Genomic DNA, 27,098 nt, shown 5'->3' on the forward strand with positions numbered 1-27,098 from the left:
GATTTTAACAGCCTTCAGAAGAGAAGACTGACGACTCTGTAACTGCTGAAGGCCAAGGACCCGACACAAAGCGTGCTGTATGGACACTCATGTGGTTCAGGTTGTCTGTTTTTAGCCATTTTGACTTTCTAGTATTTGACCAGTGCTCTGGTTTCTTTGTAAATAAAAATATAGTTTAATGTAAAGAAAGTTTGTTAATTATCTCATTGAAATGACCCCATGGTGAACAACATTACCAGTCACTGAAGGGTTAGGGGTCTTCATCCCGGACCTTTCATGTTCAAACTGGGCAAAGCCTTAAGACAATGACAAGTGGCAGGCTGAAGCCCCAGAAGGGTACGGCCTGTCGCACAGCGTGAGGACAGCATGGTGTGCATGTGACACAAAGTTAATAAGCTAAGGTGCTGTTTAGGTCCACCAATTACAAAAGAACCTAAGATGATTATATAGCGCCTTTCCTGACAAGCACAGTACTTCAAGATAAAACACAGAGTGAATGCACGTGTTGAGGCCTGACGCGAGCTGCAACTTGGATAGCTAGCACTAGAATGTATGTGGGCTCTGACTGATGACATCCAAACCTACTGACCCCCCCCAGTTTCTCTTTTTATTGATTTTTGAAGCACAGGCCACATTTGAGTTTGGCTCAATAGCACCCTCTAGAGCCCACAAGTGAGGTATGCAGTATGTAGTCTGACTGATATCACCCAGTAAAACTCTCGTGTAAGGGAGCAGAGGTATAAAAATGAATGATCTGACCTGTAACTTCAATCACACGGGTTTAATTGTAACATCTCACCTGATAGTGGCTCCTGGAGAAATATGGCTGGGTTCCAGTCCTTCATTACTGTGGACTCCCAAATATTTTCAAACTTTAGAGAAGGAGTTAAAGAGCTGTTCCATTCTGCGGTATTGCTAAAGCAGTTCTGATATATGTGGTCCTGAAGGGAAGAATTGAAGACTTGATGTTTACCTGTATGGTTAGACGTGGGAGCTGAAGGGAGGGCCTGGAAAAATGAAGAGAAACAAAACACATTTTATTTATTTAGTTTTGACCCCCATTTTAACTGAATTCATAATCTTCTGCCAGCTCCGGCTAATTACTGACAAACTAACTCTTTCCACTGAATGAGGAACTTCATTCCCAATCATGTCAGGAGGAACCAAAAGTCAGACTAAGTGCATCAAAGACAGCGATGGGCTGAAATGTATCTGATGGACACTTCCAAAAAAAAAAACAAACCTATGAAGTCCTCCCTCCGAGACTGGAGAAAACTCCACTGGCAGGCGATTCACGTTACTCTTATCAGGTAGGATTTCATGCCTAACACCGCATTGGGGCGCACACACTGGTACCACATGGCAAACAGCATCCCTGTTGGCAACTCCCCCAGGCACACACACACACAGCCCAGTCCCACCACAAACGACCACCTATCTGACGCAGGTAGTAGTCACAGTATGTGGGTGTCCCCTTGGCCCGGTCCAGCGGCTTAGGTCGTCAACAAGGAGGATGCTGTGAGCCGGATCACCATCGGGGAACTGCACCACATGGCCGTAGTGCCGTAACTGCCACTCCCTCACAATGCAGGTCATGTGCCTCATTCGGGACACCGTCAGCAACACAAAGTCAAACCAGTGGCCCCCCAGAGGAAGACACACACGTGAAGGAGTCCAGTCTTCATCTCAGGTCGCTGGATAGCATCCATGTCTCACAAACAGGAAGCACCAGGACTCTAAAGACTTGGACTTTCGCCCTTTTGCAGATATCAGGAGCGCCACACACCCCTCAGTGACCTCATTACCCCCCGTGCTGTCCCAATCCGTCTACTGACTTCATAGGAAGTGTCACATGAATGTCACTGTTGGGGTCAGTAAACCTCTCGATGACGAGGTCGACACTCTCTCCGCAGACAGACACACTGCTGATGGCCGTGCCCAAGAGGTCATTACTGGCCTGGATTTTGGTTTGTATCAGGACCCTCGCAAGCCTCACTCAGTCTCTCGAGACCTCCTGATCAGAGCCACCATTGACTCCACTAAGATCACATCATCATCAGCAAGTCACTCCAAATGACTAGAAAACAGGACTTGTCATCCCTGTCTGGAATGGGAAGGGGGATCGTCTGGATTAAGGCCACTACAGGGGGATAGCACTGCTCTCGGTGGCAGGTAAGGTCCTCAATAGGGTCCGTGATGACTTGCTCACCTACCAGCGACCACAGCAGTCTGGTTTAACACCTAAGAAGTCGACCATCGACCACATCCTGGCATTGAGGGTTCTTATCGAGTACACATGTGAGTATCAGCAGAGCTTCTTGGCAGACTTTGTTGATTTTCGTAAAGCATTTGACTCAGTTAATTGAGCCGTCCTGTGGGACTTTGTGGGACCCCCGAAGTTGCTGGGTGACATGGCCATTCTGTAAATGGGTACTGGCAGTGATGTGCAGAGTGGAGCAAGCAGTTGATTGTGGGGTCCATCAGGGGTGTGTTCTGCTCCTACTCTGTTCAGTGCTTACATGGGCTGGGTGTTGGGTAGTCATGGAGTCCAGCGGCTGTGGGCCATCTCTTGGTGAAGAGAGATTCCAAACACCACTAGCGTATTAGAACTTTTCAGAAAGGAATGAGAGTGGAGGAACACAGATAACAGACATTTCTTTGACCATGCCTTGCACATTTCATACTTCAGCAGTGACAGTAATGGGCCACGATGGCCAGCACAAAGGGGACACTGAGAGACAAAACAGAGACATGAAAAGAGTAGCCAGGACACATAGTCCATAAAGCAGAGGGCCACCTTGGTGTTGGCGTCACTGTCACCCTTGCCTTTTAGCGATGTTACTGTATGTACTAAACCTCCTGAAGAGCACCAAGGTTCAGTGAGAGAGCTTTGCTGCACACACAGCTGGCTGCGTCTGTTTGATACGAAAACAATTAAGAGGAAGTGTGTGGAAACAGCAGACAGAAGAAAAGTTGCCATGACACAATTCTTGGCACCCTTTTCACAGCTGAGTTCATTCCACTCAAGTCTGACTCACCGGCAGTGCATTCCCAGCACTTACATGACACCAATTCAGCCGTGATTAACTAATAAACGACGGCTTTTAATGCTTGAAGACGTCTCCTTTGATCCCTGCTCCTTACCGACGATGCCCAAGACGAGAAAGCTGAACAAGAGCATCAGGAAATCACCAAAAGGGTACAAAGGCAATTCCCAGAGACCTTGGCATTCCCATGTTATTAAAAGGTCTGACGCTCACGGAACTGTTAGGAACCTCCCAGGAAGAGGAAAACGTTCCAAGAATTGTGAGAACGGCAAACACCCAAAAGGTCCCACTACGTTACACGATGTTTCCAGCGATTTTCTCTCAGAGACTTTGTTGACATCGTCACCTTAGTAAGTCAGTGGCCGCCACTCGTGTAGTCTGCTATCCCAGAGACTCAGTGACCGGTGGTCTGTGAGTGGCCTCATCTACTGTGATTAGTGAGGAGACCTTCCCCAACTCAAAAGTTCTGTCCTCCGTACCTAAAAATAAACCTCAGACTTTGAGGGCAAAGGCCAAAGAGGGGCAAAGAGTTGGAAAACAAGAAGGCTGATCTTTACTTAGACCGACCTACTGAAACCAAATACCATCTGGGAAGAAACTTCTGTGGACTAACGAGGCCAAAAATCAGAGGAGCCATTTCAATAGAAGATTAAATGAAGTGGGATTGGCAACAGTAGACCCCTGTGACCCTGCGTTAGGATACAGCGGGTTGGAGAACAACAGACAGACAGAACCGCCAGAGTCCTGTTAAATATGGTGGAGGTTCCAGAATGCTGCGAGGCTCCTTTACTGCCTCTGCAGGTCTTTTAAGTGTTTTATGGGAGACATGAACTCAGAGAATTAGCGTTTCAGAGGGCAACGTGCCACCCAGTGTCAGTGTGCTAAAGAACAGGGGGTCCTCCAGCAGGACAGTAACCAAAAGAAAAGTGAAAGAAAGCTATGAGGTAAAGGCGAGGCCGCACTACAAGGAATCTGCTCCGAGTTTGTGACGCCAATGTCTGCGACCAGAGAGCTTGTGTGAAGGACTGTCTGGGTAGTTCTTGAATGCTGAAGCAGAACTGAGAAGGCCGTGACATGGAAAGCTAGTCTGGAATCTAAAGACCCCAAAGGAAATGAAGGAATAACCAAGGTGATGGTGAGAGGCCATGAGGTTGAACGCACAGGAGAGGTTGGTGCTTGAAGTGAAACAGGAGCATAAAAGACGTGATGGTGTGAAGGGTGGTCTTCAGGGGGCGAGCTGCATTCTTTGGAGAAAGCAGAATGCTTATGGGGATGAGTGAAAATGCAGATATCAACTATGGAGATGCCTTGGACAAAAGGACGCTCAGGGGGTACAAAGGCAGCGATAGGCTGGGTAAGCAGTGGCATGGAAGGAAGAAGCCTCTCTGGCATACAGTGGCAAACCTTACAAAGGCTTGTGAGTGGAGGAGGATGAGGAGGACAGATAAAGCAGAACATGAAGCAAAGCTGACAAGAACAGAGATGAAGAAAATGATCACATGGATTTGTGGAGTGTCAAGGAGCAAGAGAAAGATGGAGGGCCAGTTAAGAGAACGACATGAAAGTGGAAGTGACAGAAGAAACAGACTGAGATGGTCTGAGGTGTGTGGAGGTGTGCCAAGATGGAGTGAAAGGGACGAGGCCCAGAAAGAGGCTGAAGAGGATAGGAAAAGAGTGGACATCATATGCCAAGAGATGGCCAGGACAGTGAAGAGTAGAGAAAAAAGATTTATTAGACAACTAGCTAACCTGGGTAAACCCAGAAAGAGGTGATGATGATGATGATGATGTGTTCGTTCTTCCATTACAAACCTGAAATTTTGGTTAATTAAGCTTAAGTTTATGGAATGGCGCAGAATTCCAAGATTATTTGTCCCATCAGAAATAGTCACTGACCTGGCAGCAAAGCAAATCTTGACGACAAGTTAAACGGCAATTTGACTGCGGAGCAACTTGTCACCTCATAAATGTGTTAAACTTGAAGGACTTGGTCCCTCATCCTTGAGGTGGTCTGCTGGTGGTGTTAGAAACACAGAAAAATAAAAACTGTGCAGGACACCCGACTTTTATTGGACGGGAACAGAAGCATGAAATCCAGTCTGTCCAGTGAGTGCAGAAGAACTCAAACCAATTCATCGCAGAGGACGTAACAAAATGCTTCGCTGCTCTTCCAATTACTAACTGTGGTTTAACCAACTTCAGTGGGAGAAGACCAAGTCATTGAAATTGTCCTCACATATCATACTGGGAAACTGTCATCAATCAGGCCAGCTGAGCTGCAGCTGGGGCCATCGTCTGATGCTAACAAACCTGTGACAGTTTTATTTCCATCTTTCTAAAACCGTAAGGCTGTTGACACGAAGACATCAACGCTTTTGTATTTTAACACACGACAAGGCACTCCCTGCTCCGAGTATCGCTTTATTATTTTAAATCAATGTGAATCTAAAAGCACTCAAATAACCACTTGATATAACCCCGGGGTGTTGAACTCCAACCCTAACCCTAACCCTAATCAGTTTTCACTGCTAATGAACTCCTTCATTTTAATAGCCCTGTTTCTAAGGGTTGATTCGTTTCTTCATTAAATGGCAGTCAAACAGAAACGAGGCGTGAAACGAGCCGACAGATGAACGTCAAACTCCAGCCAGTTTCTTAATGAGAAGCCGTTATTGAATATCAGGACTTGTTGCTGCTCTCGTTCTGCCACGGCGGACTGCTGGTTTTCTGTTTTTTCCAAGACCACCGTCAGATGTTTTGGTGACCTGAACAGACCCATGTGACCGAGACCTTCACCTTTCTTTATTTACAGGTGAGCTGGTCATCTGGCAGCTCGTTTTGTGTCTCATTATTGTTTGGCTGTTTATTAAGGACAAACAAACAAACTCAGGGGTCAGACTCACGTCAACTAAAATGAAGGCAAAACAAGTGAATCAGCAGCAACAACAGCTCACTGGTTAAGAAGATGGGTAGGAATGAAAATCTGCAGCCACTGTGGCCCACCAGGACCGGAGTTGGACCCCCCTGATGTGACCTTTCACTTTCTGATTTACTACAAGTGAGTATCGGGTCTCTCTCATACAGACATACAGACACCCACTCGTGGTTTTGGAGGTGTAAACACTAAAACCTGTGAGCGCCCACCATGTTCTTCTCGAGTAAACCAAAGACAGCACTGCTTGTTGTTAAGTGTTCACCTTGATGAAGCATTTAGGACCAGAGTGCTACAAGTCTGCAGAGCTACCTCTGAACTCTCTCTCAGTCTTTTCCAGGATATCGGTAGGCTCCTTTCTTTCTCTTGGCAAACATCTGCTATGAGAAACCACAAATTATACCAAAAAGACATGGTGGTGTTTCATGGAACAATCAGGGGTCGCACAACATAATGTGGATACAACAACAAATCTCTGAAGGCCTCACACCTCAAGTGAAGAATAGAAGGCAGAAGATTGTCATTGTCAAGTGACGTGTCTATTTGTGATCAGTGAACTGCTCAAAGGAGAGCAGAGTTGATGGAACCACGTGACTGTGCTGATGGTTTGAAGAAAGCGCACACTCATAGGGTCAGATACTTTGAAATGAAGCAACAGGTAAAATGAGGAGGTGGACAAGACCAGCGGCTCCATTACCGGTTATGAGGAACGGCCTGATGGTTACACTGGCTTTAAACATGGGGCCACTGGGACTCTCGAGGTGGTGAGTTTGCTCATCTCAACTGGACGACAATCTACAAAGAAACATTTTACTACAGCATGCTGTTTGAGTCCCTGGGCTACAAAAACCACGTAGCGCTGCTAGAAAACGTCCAGAGAAGAGCGACTGGGCCGACTCCAGTACTGCAGGGTAGGAGTTATAAGGAGAGATTAAGAGGTGACACCAGTGGAAAGTCTGAAAGAGAGAAAGAATGGAGTGCAGCAGATACCAGCTGTTACTTTAAATGAAGTCTGCAACAAAGACAAGGGGACACTGGTAGAAACTTGTTAAGGGCACATTCTGCATCACATGTGACAAAGGGCTTCTGCACAAAGACAACACGGAGTCACCGAGTAATGACAGGAGGACTTTAGTCGAGACCCCACTGGATATTACCTCAGAGAAATGATGCAGATGGGCTGAATGGCCTGCTCTCGTCAAACAGGCCCAAGTCGCAGACTTACCTTACTGTGCGTGAACGGCTGACTTGAATAGAGACTCGGATGGAGAAGAGGCCTCGGTATGTGGTTTATGGTGTGCAGGGGTAAATGTCCATGAATGTGAGGGTACAGGTGCAACGCCGGATGAGAGGTTTTCTCCGTTACAAACTGGTGGCTTGAAGCAAGTCTCCCCGCCGAAAGTGCTGTAGAATTTAAACCTGGGGCTTCCTGCTTGCAAACATGACATTCACATGGATGTTGAACTTGGTCAGTCTGAAGGCAAAACCAAAAACAAGTCAGTGTAAATATGGAGCATGAAAGAGCAAAAAACTAAAAATCAGCAACACGCAGATGGCTTAGGAAGCACTAATGCTTCAAATGATCAAATCCACACAGAATTACCCACAATACCTCAGCAAACACTCAATCTGACATAAAAGTGCAAAAGGGTGAATACAGTAGGATGGTACATAAAACACTAATAAGGCTGTCACATAGAACACAAACACCACAAAAGGATTCTTTTAATTTTGAAAAAGGGCAAAAGAGAAATGTACAAGAGCTGATTTACTGGATGCCCAAAACGAACGGTCACAAATGCATTCGGTTCAATTCACTCTCGCGTGACACACAGGGCATAAACATATTTACAAAAACTCTACTGTATAATAAAACATTAAGGTCCGTGTAGCCAGTCTCTCAGAGCAATCCGATTGGCCAGTTCGGCTTTGGCGTCGCAAGGACAGAGGAAGTGCAAATGTGAGACACATGAGGAAGAGTAAAGGGACACGCGGAGAGAGTCACCTTCATCAAGTAGAAATCTGGACAGGAGCTGAGAAAGGTGCCTCAAAAATAATGACAAGAGTCTGAGAAAAGGCACAGAAGGTACACAGAGGGCAAGAGACGGCCTACCTGGTATTACCTGTCGGGCACCGAGGAAGAGTCAAAGCCAAACCCTGACACACGTTAACAAGTAGAGCAAGTAAAACAGATCAGTGCAGTATGTGTTGTGTGTGTCTGTGCATATTAATATTTATATAACCCAACGTCTCTGTCTGCCCGTCCACTTTTCACAACAGAACTATTTCGTGGATCGAGATCGGGTTTTGTTTTTCTATGACTCGCTTGAACATTCCGGTTGATTTTGCGACTTCTCTCATCGCGCCAAGTATCGGAGTTCACTTGCAGCACCGATTTATTCTCGTGAATCTGAGAGACGCAGCACGCCGAGGGGAGGAGGAGGCGGGGCCCTCCTCACTCACACGCCAACCTCGGGGGGCGTAACCTCACCTCCGCTTAGCTGGCAAACGAGAGGACTACTTCATGGGTTGAGATCGGGTTTTTTTTTCCTAGAACTTGCTTGAACATTCCGGTTGATTTTGCGACTTCTCTCATTACGCTAAGAATGACAGTTTGCTTGCAGGAGCGATATGTTGGTGCTAATCTGAGACAGAGGTGGCGGGCCAAGGGGACGAGGAAGTGTGACGCCAGGAGTAGAGAGCCGGGCATTGCCCACCTCACTCACACGCCAGCCTCTGTTTGAATCGTTCTGCGTGTTGGAGTGTATCCCGCCTCTGCTTAACTAGCGATACCTTTTTGTTTATTGATTTTAAAGTTTGTCTGTTACACCACCATGCGGGTGGAGCAGTGGGGACAGCTAGTGTGTGTGTGTGTGTGTGTGTGTATACAGTGCATCCAGAAAGTATTCCCAGCACTTCATCACTTTTGCCACATTTTGTTATGTTCCAGCCTTATTCCAAAATGGATTAAATTCATTTTTTTCCTCAGAATTCTACACACAACACCCCATAATGACAACATGAAAAAAGTTTACTTGAGATTTTTGCAAATTTATTAAAAATAAATAAATTGAGAAATCCCATGTACATAAGTATTCACAGCTTTTACCATGAAGCTCAAAATTGAGCTCAGGTCCATCCTGTTTCTCCTGATCATCCTTGAGATGTTTCTGCAGCTTCATTGGAGTCCACCTTGTGGTAAATTCAGTTGACTGGACCTGATTTGGAAAGGCACACACCTGTCTATAGAAGGTCCCACAGTTGACAGTTCATGTCAGAGCACAAACCAAGCATGAAGTCAAAGGAATTGTCTGTAGACCTCCAAGACAGGATTGTCTCGAGGCACAAATCTGGGGAAGGTTACAGAAACATTTCTGCTGCTTTGAAGGTTCCAATGAGCACAGTGGCCTCCATCATCCATAAGTGGAAGAAGTTCAAAACCACCAGGACTCTTAATAGAGCTGGCCGGACATCTAAACTGAGTGATCAGGGGGAGAAGGGCCTTAATCAGGGAGGTGACCAAGAAGCTGATGGTCACTCTGTCAGAGCTCCAGAAGTCCTCTGTGGAGAGAGGAGAACCTTCCAGAAGGACAACCATCTCTGCAGCAATCCACCAATCAGGCCTGTATGGTAGCGTGACCAGACGGAAGCCAATCCTTAGTAAAAGGCACATGGCAGCCCACCTGGAGTTTACCAAAAGGCACCTGAAGGACTCTCAGACCATGAGAAAGAAAATTCTCTGGTCTGATGAGACAAAGATTGAACTCTTTGGTGTGAATGCCAGGTGTCACATTTGGAGGAAACCAGGCACCGCTCATCACCAGGCCAATACCATCACTACAGTGAAGCATGGTGGTGGCAGCATCATGCTGTGGGACTGGGAGACTAGTCAGGATAAAGGGAAAGATGACTGCAGCAATGTACAGCGACATCCTGGATGAAAACCTGCTCCAGAGCGCTCTTGACCTCAGACTGGGGCGACGGTTATCTTTCAGCAGGACAACGACCCTAAGCACACAGCCAAGATATCAAAGGAGTGGCTTCAGGACAACTCTGTGAATGTCCTTGAGTGGCCCAGCCAGAGCCCAGACTTGAATCTGATTGAACATCTCTGGAGAGATCTTAAAATGGCTGTGCACCGACGCTTCCCATCCAACCTGATGGAGCTTGAGAGGTGCTGCAAAGAGGAATGGGCCAAACTGGCCAAGGACAGGTGTGCCAAGCTTGTGACATCATATTCAAAAAGACTTGAGGCTGGAATTGGTGCCAAAGGGGCATCGACAAAGTATTGAGCAAAGGCTGTGAATACTTATGGACATGGGATTTCACAATTTTTTTATTTTTAATAAATTTGCAAAAACCTCAAGTAAACTTTTTTCACGTTGTCATTATGGGGTGTTGTGTGTAGAATTCTGAGGACAAAAATGAATTTAATCCATTTTGGAATAAGGCTGTAACATAACAAAATGTGGAAAAAGTGATGAAGCGCTGGGAATACTTTCTGGATGCACTGTAAATATAAAATGCACACACAGATTTAGATCCATAAATATTTGGACAGTGACACATTTTCAGAATTTTGAAATGACTGAAGTGTAATAATTCAAAGGAATTTAGGAGAAATGTCGTATTAGCCACATTTGTATACAGGACACGGTCCCCCCATTTTCAGGGGCTCAAAAGTATTTGGACATTTGACTGACCAGCTGTTCCACAGCCAGGGAAAGCTGTTACTGTGAACTCTTAATATGAGTAATAAGTAAAAACGGGCCACCATTAGGCAGAGAAAACCAAACAAGCTCTTTAGCGAGACAGCAGAGACACCATGAGTGGTCAAATCAACCATCTGGAAGATTCTTAAAGAGAAGTACTGCACTGGAGAGCTCAGCGACACCAGAAGGACATCTGCAGAATTCTGAGCTTGGTGAAGAAGAAGCCCTTCACAACATTCCGCCACACCAAGACCACTCTCCAGGAGGATGACCTGTCATCACCAAGGTCTACAGTCAAGAGAAGACTTCATGGGGGTGACGATTTATCACAAGGTGCACACCACTGGAAAACCTCAATCACAGGAAGGACAGATTAGACTTGGCCAGAAAATAGTTTTAAAAGCCTGTCTGGAACAATTTTCTTTGGACAAAGGAAACTAAGAATGATGGAAAGAGAAGAGTATGGAGAAGAGAAGAAACGGCCAGTGATCTGTAGCATACATACCACATCATCTGTGGGACATGCTGCAGGTGGAGTGTTACGGCCTGATCATGCATGGCTGACGATGGAAAGTCACTCACTGGTGTTTATTAACGATTTGACTGCTGGCAGAAGTAGCAGGATGAATTCTGAAGGGTCCAGGGTGCCAAGCTGTCACCAGAGATTCAGACAAATGCAGCAAAACTGAGAGGACGACACTTCACAGACAAGATGGACAATGAGCCTGACCTCAACCCAACTGGACAAGCATTTCACTTTCTGAGGACAAAACTGATGGCAGAAAGTCCAACAAACAAGCGGCACCTGAGGAGTAAAGGCCCGGCAGAGCGGCACTCGGGTATAAATCCAGCATTTGGAGATGGCCAGGGGCTCAGACTTCAGGCAGTCATTGACAGCCAAGTATTGAAAATGATCCCCATGTTTACGGTTATGTCAGTTTGTCCAAATACTTCTGAGCCCCTGAAAATGGGGGGACCGTGTATAAAAATGGCTGTCACTTCTTAATGGCTCGTACAACGCTTTTCTTAAACGCCTTAAATTAAACCTGCAAGTCCACACTTCAATCCCATCTTGACTGCTTCATTTCAGATCCATTGTGGTGGCGCACGGTGCCAAAAGGATGAAGACTCTGACCTGACCGTATGCACACACTGACTGTAGCAGCCTGACGACGACAACTCGCTCAGCTTGAGGATGACCCCACTTCAGCCATTTTGTGGTCCCAAATGCAGCTGCACATCCGTTATGTTGGCTTTCAGAAGGTGCACAGATCACACTTCACGACTAAATCCTTCTGATACAGACAGAGTGGGCACAGCAAACAGACACACAGCTTCTTTAACATGTAAGAATCAGCCATTACAAACACAACTATTTTTATTCCAAGTGTACGACGCAGAAAATCCCGTTTTTAACAAAGACGCCTAATAACTGCGCGGTCGGCAGAGCTTCTGCAGATGATACTGGGGACCACTGTATGCCCCACTGTATATTCTCACCACAATGAATGGGAATATTTAGTGGCTTTGTGTGATTCTGGTGTGTGCGTGGATTGCCAAATCAAAGTTAACCTTGTAGCGACGCCATGTACGTATAGGGTGGGCTGTTCTTGTTTAATAAGGCCTGTCTGATGTCACGTCTAAGTAATAAAAATCAGGAGGGCTCTCCCCTCGACTCTCTCGTAAACTCAGATATGGGGATGGATATCTGAGGAGTAAACCGCAAAACCAGAATTAGATTTTTATATTATGTACTGTACATTAAAGAACCATCTACAACAAATCAAATTAATAATACATTGAACAATTATTATAAAAGTCAAGTTGAATAAATCGGACCCTGCAGCTCCACTAATAAAAGGTAAAGTACCACTTCTGGTGAGCAGAAACAGCCCCAAGGTGATAGAAATCTGCGTTTTGTAACTCATACTTGTATGCAAAATTAGGTTGACCCACGTGAAAGCGTCCTCAGGTTATCGTGTTTACACACACACAGAAATCCAAAAATGGGATTTTCGGACTCAGGGAGGTCTAAAACGTCGAGATTCATCAAAATCTTGAGATCGATTCTTTCCCAGTCCTGGAGGGCCGCAGTGGCGCCAGGTTTTCATCTTCTTAATTAGTGACCAGTTGTTGCTGCTAATCAACTTCTTCTGCCTTAATTTTAATTAACTTGATTCTGGCCCCTTTGTTGTTTCTTTTTCCTTAATTAGCACCCAATAGCGGCAGGGTGGCGCAGTGTGTAGCGCTGCTGCCTCGCAGTTAGGAGACCCGTCTGGGTTCACTTCCCGGGTCCTCCCTGCGTGGAGTTTGCATGTTCTCCCTGTGTCTGCGTGGGTTTCCTCCCACAGTCCAAGGACATGCAGGTGAGGTGCACTGGTGATCCTAAATTGTCCCGTGTGTGTGCTTAGTGTGTGTGTGTGCCCTGTGGTGGGCTGGCACCCTGCCCAGGGTTTGTTTCCTGCCCTGTGCCCTGTGTTGGCTGGGATTGGCTCCAGCAGACCCCCGTGACCCTGCAGTTAGGATATAGCGGGTTGGATAACGGATGGATGGATGGATGGATAGCACCCAATAGTGAGACACAAAGCAAGCTGCCACATGACCAGCTCACCTGTGCCCGTCACACAGTATCTGAAAATAAAGAAAGGTGAAGGTCTCAGTAAGGCTGATCTCTCAGCTCACCCACACATTTTGACGGTGCGGTGGCAGAATGAGAGCAGCAACAAGCCATGAAATTAAATAATGAGTGTAATTAACAGCAAGAATCGGCTTCTCACTAAGAAAGTGATTGGAGTGAACTTGGTGGGAGTTTGCAGCCCCAATTTAGCTGTCAGCTCGTCTCATGTCTCATGTCTGTCTGGCTGTCATTTCATGAAGAAAGGAATCAATTCAGAGAACTGAGTCCTTAAAAACAGAGCTATTAAGATGAAGGCAAAAATAAGTTAATTAGCAGTGAAAACTGGACACTGATTAGGAAAAGGGTTAGAATGAAAACCTGCAGCCCCTGCGGCCCACCAGGCCCAGAGTTCAACACCCCTGCTATACGAGAAAGTGAAAAAAAAATAAAAAGATTGGGCAGATGCCTAGAAGTCAAATGTATGCCGTGCATCTTTAAACAGGGCTTGCAGAGGTGCACAGGGGCTTATGGGTATCGTCGTTTTTGTCAGTTTGTTCTCACTGTAAGCGGTTTAAGCCGGAAGTGGAGGATACAGCGGGATGTTTCTGAATCAACATCACAGACCTGAGCAGCAAACACGTAACTTCCAGCTGCCAGATTCTCAAAACCACAAAAGGGGCGGCGGTGGGCTCACTTGCTGCACCCAAAGGTTCTCTTAGTGAAAGAGGTGCCTCTCAGAAGAAGGTCTGTGGGCTTCTGAACTTGCTGGTAGGCCTGTTGTGTTAAACCCGATTATCAGTAAACTGTACCTCCAGTATTAAAGATGCAATAAATTACATGACTGTACACATTACACTGTCTCCGAAGTCCTGTGTGCACCCTGAGCATGGGAAGGGCACTATATAGATACTGAACTTCATCCGTTCCAGAACCCCGTTCGAGTTCCAAGACAATTTTTCCCCTTTAAAATAATAGAAACTGGATTGATCCCTTCCTGGGTCCCATGAACTCGAATTTTCAAAATGATTTTAACAGTAAATACACTGGATTTTAAGATAAAATATTAACAAATAATAATAATATTTGAACACAAATGTAAATTAAAAATATAAAAACCTGTATTTACCTTAAAAAGCGATAAGATCTTTCTTAACTTCAATTGTAGCTCTTACAGCTTTCCTCTTACGCTTATTTTCCGAATATGGCGAATACACTAAGTTGTTATAATATAAAAAAATAACACAAATCAGGAACAAAAGTATAAAATTAGCAGAGAGATGCTTTCACTACAGCATCTGACAACGAACTGAACGACAAAGCGTGTGTGTGGGCCGAGCGCTGGGGAGACGTACACACAAACACACACCAACAACGTGCTGGCCATTCGGATTCCAGTGCAAAATTTGCTCAGATTTTTCATCCGAATTCCAAGCTGTTTGAGTTCTGGGGCGTTCAGATTCTGGAGGCAATACTGTACACAAAATGTATTATTATTATTATTATAGTTGAATATAATTTGCTGGTGTGTTTAGAATATTTTCACACTTCTGACATGTTGCGCTGTGGTTGTCTTCCTTCATGGGTTGTATATGCAGTATGGCTTTGGTGTTGAGGCACAATCACTACACAAATCTGAGAGCAAGAAGAGAGAAATGAGCTTTAGAATTGTATTTCTCAACCTCTGCTGTGTCACTTTTACCCCAGACAAGTGTGTTAGTGACCTGTGGTGGTCCAACCAGGTGATTCAAGCACAGTTGGGGTGTCGAACGTGACTGACTGGGCATTACCATTGGAAACCACAGCAACTCGCGATCCACCCGTGGTTCAGAAACACTACTTTATACCACACTGGTGAGGCCTCACCTGGAGTACTGCGTGAAGTTTTGATCTGTGGGCTACGAAAACAAAGAGCAGAGCAGAGCTAGAAAACCTCCAGAGAAGAGCGACTGGGCAGATTTCAGGGCTGCAGTGTACAAGTTGTGAGGAAGATTAAGAGAGCCGAGCCATTTCGGGGTCAACACTAGAATTACCAGAGCCTACGAAAAAACTCATAGATCTGTCCCACCTTAAATCACTTTGCACCTCTCTATCAGCGTCTTTTGTCCTGTAAATGTGTCGATAAGCAGCAAGCAGCCTATCACATTCCCCACCGTCACACAGTTTTCTCAGCTCAAGTCTGTTTACCTGCGTGTCAGTTGCTTAGAGTTGTATAAAGAGCGACTGAGAGAATAAAACACAAAGCTAATCTTTACAAGTACAGTAATCCCTCCTCCATCGCGGGGGGTTGCGTTCCAGACCCCCCCGCGAAAGGTGAAAATCCGCGAAGTAGAAACCATATGTTTATATGGTTATTTTTATATTGTCATGTTTGGGTCACAGATTTGCACAGAAACACAGGAGGTTGTAGAGAGAGGAACGTTATTCAAACACTGCAAACAAACATTTGTCTCTTTTTCAAAAGTTTAAACTGTGCTCCATGACAAGACAGAGATGACAGTTACGTCTCACAATTAAAAGAATGCAAACATATCTTCCTTTTCAAAGGAGTGCGCGTCAGGAGCAGATCATGTCAGAGAGCTAGAGAAAAGCAAACAAATCAATAGGGCTGTTTGACTTTTAAGTATGCGAAGCACCGCGGCACAAAGCTGTTGAAGGCGGCAGCTCACACCCCCTCCATCAGGAGCAGAGAGAGAGAGAGAGAGAGACAGAGAAAAACAAACAATCAAAAATCAATACGTGCCCTTTGAGCTTTTAAGTATGCGAAGCACCGTGCAGCATGTCGCTTCACGAAGCAGCTGCACAGAAGGGAGCAACGTGAAGGTAATCTTTCAGCATTTTTAGACGAGCGTCCGTATCGTCTAGGTTTGCGAACAGCCCCCCTGCTCACACCCCCTACATCAGGATCAGAGAAAGTCAGCGCAAGAGAGAGAGAGAGAAAAGTAAGTTGGGTAGCTTCTCAGCCATCTGCCAATAGCGTCCCTTGTATGAAATCAACTGGGCAAACCAACCGAGGAAGCATGTACCAGAAATTAAAAGACCCATTGTCCGCAGAAATCCGCGATATATATTTAAATATGCTTACATAAAAAATCCCCGATAGAGTGAAGCCGCGAAAGGCGAAGCGCGATATAGCGAGGGATTACTGTATCATACATTTACACCAGCTGTTACAGACTGAAATCAAATGTATGTTTTTATTCTAAGATAGTAAGAATAAGAGCAGCTCACCTCTGAAAACGGACTCGTCTGGGGTCGAACCTGTGAAGTTTTGATTACCAGTCAACAGTTGATACCGTTGCGCCACCGAAGCGGTCATAGCAAATGTGTGTCAATGTCGCACCCTAACGCAGGTTCTTTTTCTGCAGTTATATTCTTGAATAGAAGCGCACTTGATTATTATGTTGTTATATTTGTACCTTTTGTGAAAGTGTTTATTTGATATTTGGACTTCAGGTTTCACACATTATACACTTCATGTCTACATTTTGTCAATTATTACTAAAACATGAAAAACGTTTCTGTTTTAACAATGTGTTTACATAGATTGTTGTAGACACAGAACACACATGAAATGCATGTGTTCCAAATAACGATTCAGTATTTATAAAAGGTGTAATTTTGCTTGACTTCTCACTCTATACAACTCCAAGCAACTGAGACGCAGGTAAACAGACTTGAGCTGAGACAACTGTGTGGCGGTGAGGGGATGTGATAGCAGGCTGCTTGCTGCTTATCCACATATTTACAAGACAAAAGACGCTGATGGAGAGGTGCGAAGTGATTTAAGGTGGGACAGATCTACAAGTTTTTTCGTAGGCTCTGATAATTCTAGTATTCAGCAAAAGGACATTAGGAGATGAAATGATTGAAGCGTTTAAAACTATGAAATGAATTAGACTGTTACTTAAAAATGAGGAACACGGGCACACAGCCGCAAACCTGTCAAGGGTAAATTCGGCACAAAAGTTCATATTCACACAAAGAGCCATAAATAAATGGAAGAAATATACAAGCAGTGGGGCGGGCAGCAGGAATTGGGGGGGGGGGGGTTAGCTTGACTTGATGTTATTGATCAAGAAATGAGTTGGAGAGGATTGGGAAGCCGTGTTGGGCTGAATGGCCCATTCTTGTCCAAAGTTGTGTCATGTCAGAATGTTCAGCAGGCCCATTAGGCGGTGGGGAGGGAGGTTTCTAACGATGGCCAACAAGGCCAAAGTCACTTCAAATCGTTCTCTTACAGTTGAGTAAGCTCTGAAGAAACACTCGGATATCTAAAGTGGAGTGTGGGGTCAACACTGTCAATTAAAGTTAAAACCAAGGGAGCAGGAGAGGCTTTGCACCCTCATCATTTGGACACACTGATGTAGCGTGTGGCGTAGGCAGAGTCAAGCACTTGTATTGCCAAATTGTCTCTTTAAAAAAACACACACACAATAAATCAATCAATCAATCACCAGACGGTAAGTGCCACATTGTTTGAAATTAAAACTCTCTTGGGGACAGACTTACTGAATCTTTGGCTGGATGTTTCCTTACCAGCCCACTGGGTGTTATTTTTAAATCCATCACTCATTTTTACAAAGAATCCCTTTTCACAGACCTTTAAAACGTAATGAAAGATGGGAATGTCAGAGATATAAATAACTTGTCTTCATGTCTACGCAAGATCTGAAGCGACAACTCCACTATCTCAACTCTGAAGACAGCTTCTGCGTTCAGACCTTAACGGTGCCGTCTCGGTGCATTCGTTAGTCGCAGTGCAGCGCAATCATTAGGGGCACTACATGAGAAACACGGAATATGCAGCCCAAGTTACCGACCTGTCCAAATGTCTGATTCGATTTGTCAAACTGGCTGCCCGGGCAATGCCGGCTGACGCAGTTAGTTATCTGTAATTCACTTGTGGTTGGGGTACTGATGCCAATTGTGAGGAGGGGGGCTGACCGCACCCCTAGAGGATACGGACGCTCCTCTAAAAAACGCTGAAAGACTACCTTCACATTGCTCCCTGACTTGCGGCTGCTCTGTCACGCGATATGCTTTCCGCGTGGTACTTTGCATACTTAAAAGCCCGAACAGCGCCTATCGGTTTTTGATTGATTGCTTTTCTCTCTCTCTCTGACATTCTCTGCTCCTGCCGCACACTCCTTTGAAGATGAAGATATGTTTGCATTCTTTTAATTGTGAGACAGAACTGTCATCTCTGTCTTGTCATGGAGCACAAACATGAGACACAAATGTTTGTTTGCAGTGTTTCAATAAAGTTCCTGTCTCTCTACAACCTCCTGTGTTTCTGTGCAAATCTGTGACCCAATATTAGTAACTGCCATGTGCAGAGGACACCTTATTACATTCTTTTCTTTCTCTTCTTTTATTCAGCTTGAAACAGGAACAGTGCGGCTATTTACTGCAGCGGCTCTCTTATACAAAGACGCAGTAGACGGGTAGGGTTGGGGTCAGGTTGGTGGCCAAGTAATCCTGTTCCCTTGCATGACCCATCGATGACAGGCGCTTACAGTGCGACTGCGGACCGCTCGCGATGAGCCGCTGCAGTGCTGGGAGCCTGTGGTTGACCCGGCAACTGATAACCTGTCTTCCACAGACGCGGTGACTACGCTTTGGGACGCTCTTTGCCGTGTCGCCCTGTTGGGGGGAGTCCCAAAAGAGTTTAGAAACCTTACACGCATGTACAGATTTGTTAAGTTTATTAAACGCATCCTGGCCAGTAAAAGTTCCTTCCAGTTTTGTGCCAAACAGGATGTTGTTGATCTTCTGTCTTTATGCCTGGTGCAGCTGCGTTGTTCATATATGTGAGTGGACATTTCTTCTGTTCTCTTCCTCCGATGTAGAGCCCTCATCCTCATCCGAGTTCACCTCTGTTATAGCTCGTCTTTATTTGACAACAGCAGCGTCAGATCGGGGCGAGCGTGAACGTAACGGAGAGAATAAAACTGAATAAACAAAATGCTAACCTTTACAAGTAGCACACATTTACAGCGGCTGTTACAGACTCAAATCAAATGGATGTTTTTATTCTAAGATAGTAAGAATATGAGCAGCTCAGTTCTCAAAATGGACTCAAACCTGTGAAGTTTTGATTACCAGTCAACAGCTGATACCATTGTGCCACCGAAGCGGTTGTAGCAAATGTATAACAGTAACAACAAGAGTAGTTCACGACTCAAAACGGAAAATCTAGGAAGGGCCCGGAAATCCAACCCATGACCTCCTGATTACGAGTCAGCAGTTCTTACCGCTGCACCACCCATGCGGTCGCGTCAGCGTCATGCTCTAACCCGATTGCTTTTCCTTTGGTTATATTCTTGAATGAAAGTGCACTTGTTCTGCTATACTTGTACCTTTTGTGAAAGTATTTATTTGATATTTGGACTTCAGTCTTCACACATCAGACACTTCACATCATCGCTTTATTAATCTTTACTACAAGGTGGAAAACGTTTCTGTTCCAGTTATGTGTTCAACATCTCTGTCATCTTACATTTACACAGACCACTGTAGACACAGAACACACGTGAAATGCTTGTGATCCAAATAACGAGATATTAAAGCGCTATATAAATGTAATGAATTATTGTTATTATTATTAATTACCCTCTACAACTCCAGGCACCTCACACCCAGATAAACACGGCTTGAGGTGGGAGACCTTTTTTGCCTGAGTTGAGCTCTTTTGGTGGAGGGACGGGACAGCAGGCTGCTCGTGCTGATCGACACATTTACAAAACAAAAGACATTGATGGAAAGGTGCAAAGGAATTTAAGGTGGCCCGGGATCACAAGTTTTTTCGCAGGCTTCAGGGATTCCAGTGTTAATGTCCCCAATACATTTGACAACTGTATCATCGGAAAGGGGGACTTTACTCCTTGTAACGGCAGTGGCTCTCGAGAATTGTGTAAGCCATTTATCCTTAGCTATCACACATACGCCATCTTGCATCACGCCATTTGTGTTTGATCAGAAACTTTTGTTTCTTGCTGTGTTAACTCACCAAAATGTATCACGCTTGTTACATGTGCGGGTGCTTGCTTTGGAAATGTCTCGTAGGTTTTACTGGTTTTAAGCTATCATGGACGAGGACTGTGAATTGGGGCTCCCCTTCAATACCCAAGCATGTACTGTAACTCCATCCTGCAGAAACTCAGTTTGTTATTTACACATTCACATTATTTTCCAGTAAGCGTTTGCTCTTCAACTTACATTTTTTACCACCGTATTAGGCAGACCTCTGACTTCTAACCGATGTGCCATTAGATCTGTCAATTACAGGTGACACGTGAAGCTGTGGTAGCCTCACACATTGACCTCACACTACAAATGCTGGAATTTCATTACGTCTTAAATGAGCGATCCTTGGCCATAAGAGGTGAAGACGCATATTTGGAAGTCAACGTGTTGAATTGGACTTTAGAGATGGCGACACAGCGAGAAGAGAGAGACGGCCGACAGCAGAAGTAAGACTTAGGCAGCACTTTCAGCGCTCAGCTCCCGGTGCACATAAACAGAGCCCAAGTGCTCCTAGTGTGGTGGTTTAGGACACTCTGGAGTTGAGAAGATCCACAAAACACACGTCATCCCCCGATTCCACCATGCATTTACCTGCTGGTTTGGGTAGGAGGGCGGGGGGCTCTCTCTTGATAGATCCTCCTTCACAGTTGCTCTTTTTCCAGGACCTAAATCTTCCTGCTGCGTCCCTGGAGGTTCCCCGCTGCTCTCTCCATCGGCCTCCTCATCATCCGCTTCTGATGAGCTGGAGCTGCTGCTGCTGCTACTGCTGCTCACTTGTGGAGACTACAAACAGAAAGGCATGATGGAGAACCTAGTAAGGCAAACGACACACACCTTCAAATATTTTCAAATATTCTTTTACGTAATGCCACATTCTCCGTTGATCTTAATCCAATGTAATGACAAGTGGCTGTGAAGGCAGACAGATTTAATGACCAAATACTGGGTGGCCTACCAGAAGCAGTTTTTACAAACCTATTCTGTTTAAGCATATCTATCCCGTGCTGAACTGCACACCTGATTCTACCTGCAGGTGACATTTAAGAACCATTACACTGCACCACAAAAAACATTTGATCTGTCCACAGGGCATGGAAGGGATCAGGAAAGGAGACGTGCCAGGAAAATGTGCCAAGTTCTTAACTGAGAGTTCAAAATAAAATCCTAAATACGGACCCAAAAATCAAAATCCCTACACAAAACTAAGTCTTACGCCACCAGAATTGCATGAAATGCGCTGAAAACTCTCAATAGCCCCGTCTCGGTGAATTAAGGGACGCTTTTATATGGTAGCTCTGGTGACGTCACACACGCCACATCTCCCAATGTCTTTGGAGTAAACTCTCTATGGACCCAGAAGAGAAAATGGTAGCGCTCCCAAAATACTGCTAAAAAGCTTTAAATATAAAATTGATGTCAGGAATGAAGTATTTGAGCGTACCGTCTCAAGCTGATTTACATCCGATTGAGTTGAGGCGATTTGTACTTGCAGCTGAGGGCCATTTGAAAACGGCAGGGTAACAAGGGTCTATAAATCGACAAAAACAGTCGCAGTAATTAATCTTCCGTTATCACTCTTATTATTCATTTTGAGGACGCCGCTCCACATGGCTAATTATTACGTATTCAGCCCACACCACCTTCCTTACGCCACCGCTTCTCAACCTTTATGGTCCCAATACCCCAATTTTATCTTTTCAGATTAATTGATGACCCACTTGGGGAAACGAACACAATCAAAGGTCCCCACTGGTAAAACAAGCTGACTTAGAAACTGGGAATTGTATTGTGCAGTGCTGCCAATGGCTTAGGCGACCCACGAGCCAGTAGATGATAAGCACTGCATTACACAGACCTGGTCAGTGTGTGGCCACCGAGACGTGAAGATCAGCTTGTGCTGCTCTATGATGGCACACCGCGGGGCCTCGGCTGCACTACCCTGTACACTTTGAGACCAACGTACGGCCAAATCACTGGTGCCAAACGGAGTCGCAAGTCAGAGCATGACTGTGCTTTACTTCCACAACATGCAGAAAAGCATCCATCAAAAACAAAATCGGTCAAGACACCCGTCTTCAGCTCAAACGCTCCAATTCACTTGACGGCGCTGCACTATCCTGAATGGCAGGCACGTTTTCAATTCAGACGCTCAGCACATTTAACTTCCAGGATTACTGTCTGAATATTAATGCTGTGGACATTGTGAGCACATGTTGAGGTTCATGGAGTTTTTAAGGTTGTTTACTGCTCTTCTTCACTTGCCCTCGCTGGTCTCCACTGAAGTATCTCCATGAGCAGATGACATTCATTTGTTTTTCTGCCGTTACTACAAACGGCATCACTGCCAGGTCGGAGGATTCCTTTAGAGAGTCGTCACACCAGACAGTCGCATATTTAGACCAAACTGTAATCTTTTTGATTTTCCTTGCCACGCTGACATAACGGCTACATCATCCCGCTTTCCTATAAACACAGAAGCGTACACGCTACCTCATCTTTTACTGCCATGTTTTCTCCACCACCGTTGAGGTCGCTGTGCACTCCATTCATGTTGGCAACAACATCAGCATCTTCATAACTGTTTAAAGGAAATATATCCGCAAACTTAGAGGACAGTGGAGGGGCATCATCATCATCATCATCCTCATCATCCTCATCGCTACCACTACAAGAAATAAATAGAAAGTGGAGCAATGAAAACAGAAAAACAAACAACCCAAATGAGTCGTCTTCTTTCACATTCCTTTTATAAAGCAAGTATAAGAATGACAGGAAAATAAAAATAAATAAAAACAATTACTTTATAAGTGAAATAAATAGCAAAACAAGAGTCCAAACAAATAAAAACTGAACAACATTTTCACTACAATTTCAGTTGCCAGCCTTGCTTTAAAAACTTTGAATTAACTGCTGACAACAAAGTTGTTCATAAAATGATATAAAATATCAAAGTAATGAAAACAAAAAAACTGAGAGTGCGCAGTAAAAAACAAGTTAGCCACACGTGGGACCATCTGAAGGCTGGAGGCGACTCACATTTATGTCACGATACGTTCAAATTAACAAAAACGTTTAATACAGCTGTTGAATGGCGCGAGACAAATTCCATTGTATTGAATTTCGTAAAACCAAATGTGTGCCTCGTGTGAAATGACGACATGACTGAAACGAAGGCACCTTCAGTTGAAATCAGGGATTTAAAAACCTGACTGAAAACTACAACTACGGTATGACACGGCAAACTGACCGCACTGACCGCTACTCCGTCTGTATTACAACACAGAGATCGCCGCATGTGAATGAGGCCTGGAAACGCAGGTCCAGTGTTCCTCTCGCACACACAATTTACTGAGTTACAGAGGAGTAAAGGGCCCATTAATGAAAATAAAGGTCAAGATTGCCAACAGAGTGGACTTAACGTTCAGCTCCTCTCCCCATTTATCAAACATGAAGGAGCAACAAGACGTGGAGCCGTGCTGCAGCTGTAAGACCAAGTTTACTCACAAACTGGGAGCGGACGTGTTGTCTGGCAGGAGTAACCTGGAATGTTGCTGTACGGTGATGGGCGAGCTGGAGCCCGACCCCGAACTTGCAGAGGACATGCTAGGCGGCCGTATTTCGGAGAGGTAGTCTGGAGTCGATTCCACTTGTAACGGTAACTGGTTTACATGAACGTCTTCGGGAACTGAAGCGTCCATGATGCCACAGGTCAGTATATGTGAAAGGCTGCAGTCGTCACAAGTACACCTGAAAGGAACAAAAGGACTTCACGTTAGAAAGAAAAAAAAAATCAGTGATTTAAAAGATCTGTCAAAGTCCTGAGGATCTGCTTATAATCACAACTTTTGTAAATTTGACATTGACCACAAAATATTGGTTGAATTTCTCTCCTGAGACACCAAGACGAGACTAAAGAAATCAAAAGAGTGCATTCCAAGGTTGGCTCCTGCCTTGTGCTAAGACTCTTTTGGGATAAGTTATGGTGTCCTAAAATTATAAAAAGGCAGGATCATTAAAAAGACGGCTGGGTTATGAATGACATTAAAATTTTGCTTTTCTTTACCCATGGATGAAGTTATTCATAAAGGGAAAAAGTCTCGATATTCCACCTTTTAATACTGAAAAGTTGTCTTTGGTGCAGGTGCGTATGTCATGACTTCATACTGCAGTTTTCATGTCAACTGTTAGAAAAAGCAGCCTGGTGATGTCACTGGTCCAGTAAAACATCCCAAGAATGAATGTGGCGATTAGGGGGTGGGCCGGCCATTCATGCCACTGCCAGACCCACCACCACATGGTAAAAGAGTGAATAACGCCGAGACGAGGCGATTCCAAAAGTCCCTTTTCAGTTTGTAAACCTCTGTGATGCAGCAGCGACTGTGCGTTTCTGTTAAGAGCTCTTTGGCCTGAGCACATGGATGGACGTCAGGACGTTCTACTGAGGAGTACTGCGATGCAACGCGGCTCATACAGTAAACTTGTAGCAGTGCTATCACTGGAAGGAAGGACTCCATTTCCCAGCAGCCCCAAAAGCGAGTGCCCTCACTGGATGTCTGAAATAGGAGCAGGGGCTGCTGGGGACAAGAAGGGCCAGCAGGAAACTTGAAAAGGGGGTCGGCAAAGCAGCAAGAAAGGTCCGTTTCTGTGTATCCCGTCCAACGTAACCACTGTGATGTCATTCATACCCTGAATCGTTTCACTCAAAGATGAATGGACTGGCTCGTGCCTGCCTGTCGTGTGAATAACGGTGGATTAGTCGTCGTGCGTCTTTGGAGGGAGCGCTCCCGTAAATATCACCCCTCGCCGCTCGGGACTACCGGCAGGACTGTTTCATTCATTTTTAACGGAGCAGTTCCCGGGATCGTCACTGTCATCTTTACTCCAGCGGTGATAAGGACACTGTTGTCAGTGTTTATTGTTGTGTGCTATGTTTGTATCGCTGAAGAGGAAGGTTGTCTGATTTTTGCTGTTTATATTTGATTTTACACTAAATATATTTCACTCATTTGTTCAATTCGTGTCTCCGTCTGTGAGTGTGTGAAGGTCGCGCCAAGGCTGGGTGCGTTCCTGGAATCCCGTCCTATTGACTGTGTCAGTCTGAACGGCACCGGACCACATCTCAAACTACGACAGCACCACAACTGGCCACACAATGGAGCGTTAACCAATATAAAGGAGAATAACGAGCACCACTGCAGAAGGAGGCCAGAGAGTCCTAAACTGTATCTTAGCCACAGAGGACAAAGGCCAAAGCCGCTCTAGAGATTTCTGTAACTCCATAGACAATGTGACACCTTGACTGTTCACCTAGAAGGACAGAGTAACTATGACTACTAGGACAGCATTTGTTTTACTTACAAAATATAGCAAACCGTAGACCATCTATAACTTTGCAAGATGCTGAAAAATGAGTTCACGCTTTTGCTTTTAGTCGACTAGGTAATTGTAATGCACTCCTCTCAGGACCACTCAAAAAAGACATCAGCAGTCACAATGAGTGCAGAATGGAGCTGCTAGAATCTTAAATAGGAAAAGAAAATCCGAGCACATCACCCCAGTCCTCATGTCACTACACTGGTGACCTGTGCCATTCAGAACTGACTTTAAAATCCTGCTGATGGTCTACAAAGCCTTCAATAATCTGCTCTGTCCTATATGTTAGAAGGCCTGTCACCTTACACTCCAAACTGTAACCTTAGATCTTCACATGAGGGTCTGCTTAGAATTCCAAGAGCTAAACTTAAAAGAAATGGTGAGGCGGGCAGGCGGCCGTCTGCTGTTATGCACCTCAAATCTGGAATACGAGTTTACTGAGAGAAAGTCGCCAGGCTAACACAGTGGAGCACTTTATAAAACTGCTAAAAACTCATCACTGTAACAACATGGCTCTCTCATGGCTTCACTTTAGTGTAACTCTGATATTCTGGATATGCACTGAATTATCATCATTATTCCTGGTGGCTCCAAAATCCGTTCTAACTCCTATTTTCTCTGCTCTTCTTCTTCCAGTTTTCTGTGGTGTTGATCTGCGCCACCACCACCTGATCAGGGCACCGTGCAGTCCCTTCCCATTGATGGTCCACATGACCATCTTCAGCATCATCTAATTCTTCCACGCGAAGACTGAAAACCACGAGGACTAATTGAGATCATTTATGTTAAGGGGGCTGGGTGGTCTCGTGGCCTCGGAACCCCTGCAGATTTTGTTTTTTTTCTCCAGCCGTCTGGAGTCTTTTTTTTTTTTTTTTGTTTTTTCTGTCCTCCCTGGCCACTGGACCTTACAAATTAACAAAGAATAAAGTATTGCTTAAATTAAATATATATTGTAGTGTGTGGCCGTACATTAGAGGTCAGCTCAAGTTAGACGGTTGGGAGACAAAGTCAGAGAGGCGAGATGGTGTTGGTTTGGACATGTGCAGAGGAGAGATGAGGGGAATAATGAGAGAAGGGTACTAAGGATAGAGCTGACAGGCAAGAGGAGAAGAGGAAGGTCTAAGAGGAGGTTTATGGATGTGGTGAGAGGGGACACGCAGGCGATGGGGGGGTAACAGAGCAAGATGTTGAGGACAGGAACAGATGGAAAAAGATGATCCGCTGTGGCGACCCCTAACGGGAGCAGCCGAAAGAAGAAGAAGAAGAGCATGTGGCCGGGGCTCTTGCCCGGCTAGAACGCCTCCACGTTGGGAGGACCAGGGGAGGAAGTGTGGCCAGAGCGTTATCTCCCCTGGGAAGCTAGATGGCAACACCCCTGGGTTGCAGAGGTG

General features: G+C 45.2%; 1 protein-coding gene across 2 annotated transcripts in view; it reads right to left on the bottom strand.

Moving 5' to 3' along the window:
* Nucleotides 1–27,098, bottom strand: part of fam193a (family with sequence similarity 193 member A) — a 144,412-nt gene that overhangs the window by 39,258 nt on the left and 78,056 nt on the right. Inside the window, exons 11-15 of one of the 2 annotated variants that reach the window (XM_051928618.1) lie at nt 23,839–24,081; nt 22,825–22,912; nt 20,926–21,117; nt 7,205–7,453; nt 800–1,007 (exon numbers count right to left, since the gene is read on the bottom strand). In XM_051928618.1, coding sequence (XP_051784578.1) covers nt 800–1,007; nt 7,205–7,453; nt 20,926–21,117; nt 22,825–22,912; nt 23,839–24,081 — 980 coding nt within the window. Of the gene's footprint in view, nt 1–799; nt 1,008–7,204; nt 7,454–20,925; nt 21,118–22,824; nt 23,000–23,838; nt 24,082–27,098 lie in introns of both variants that reach the window. The other variant, XM_051928617.1, reaches the window with a different exon arrangement.

This window comes from Erpetoichthys calabaricus, chromosome 5 (genome assembly GCF_900747795.2).
Source record: "Erpetoichthys calabaricus chromosome 5, fErpCal1.3, whole genome shotgun sequence".
Classification (NCBI taxonomy): domain Eukaryota; kingdom Metazoa; phylum Chordata; class Cladistia; order Polypteriformes; family Polypteridae; genus Erpetoichthys; species Erpetoichthys calabaricus.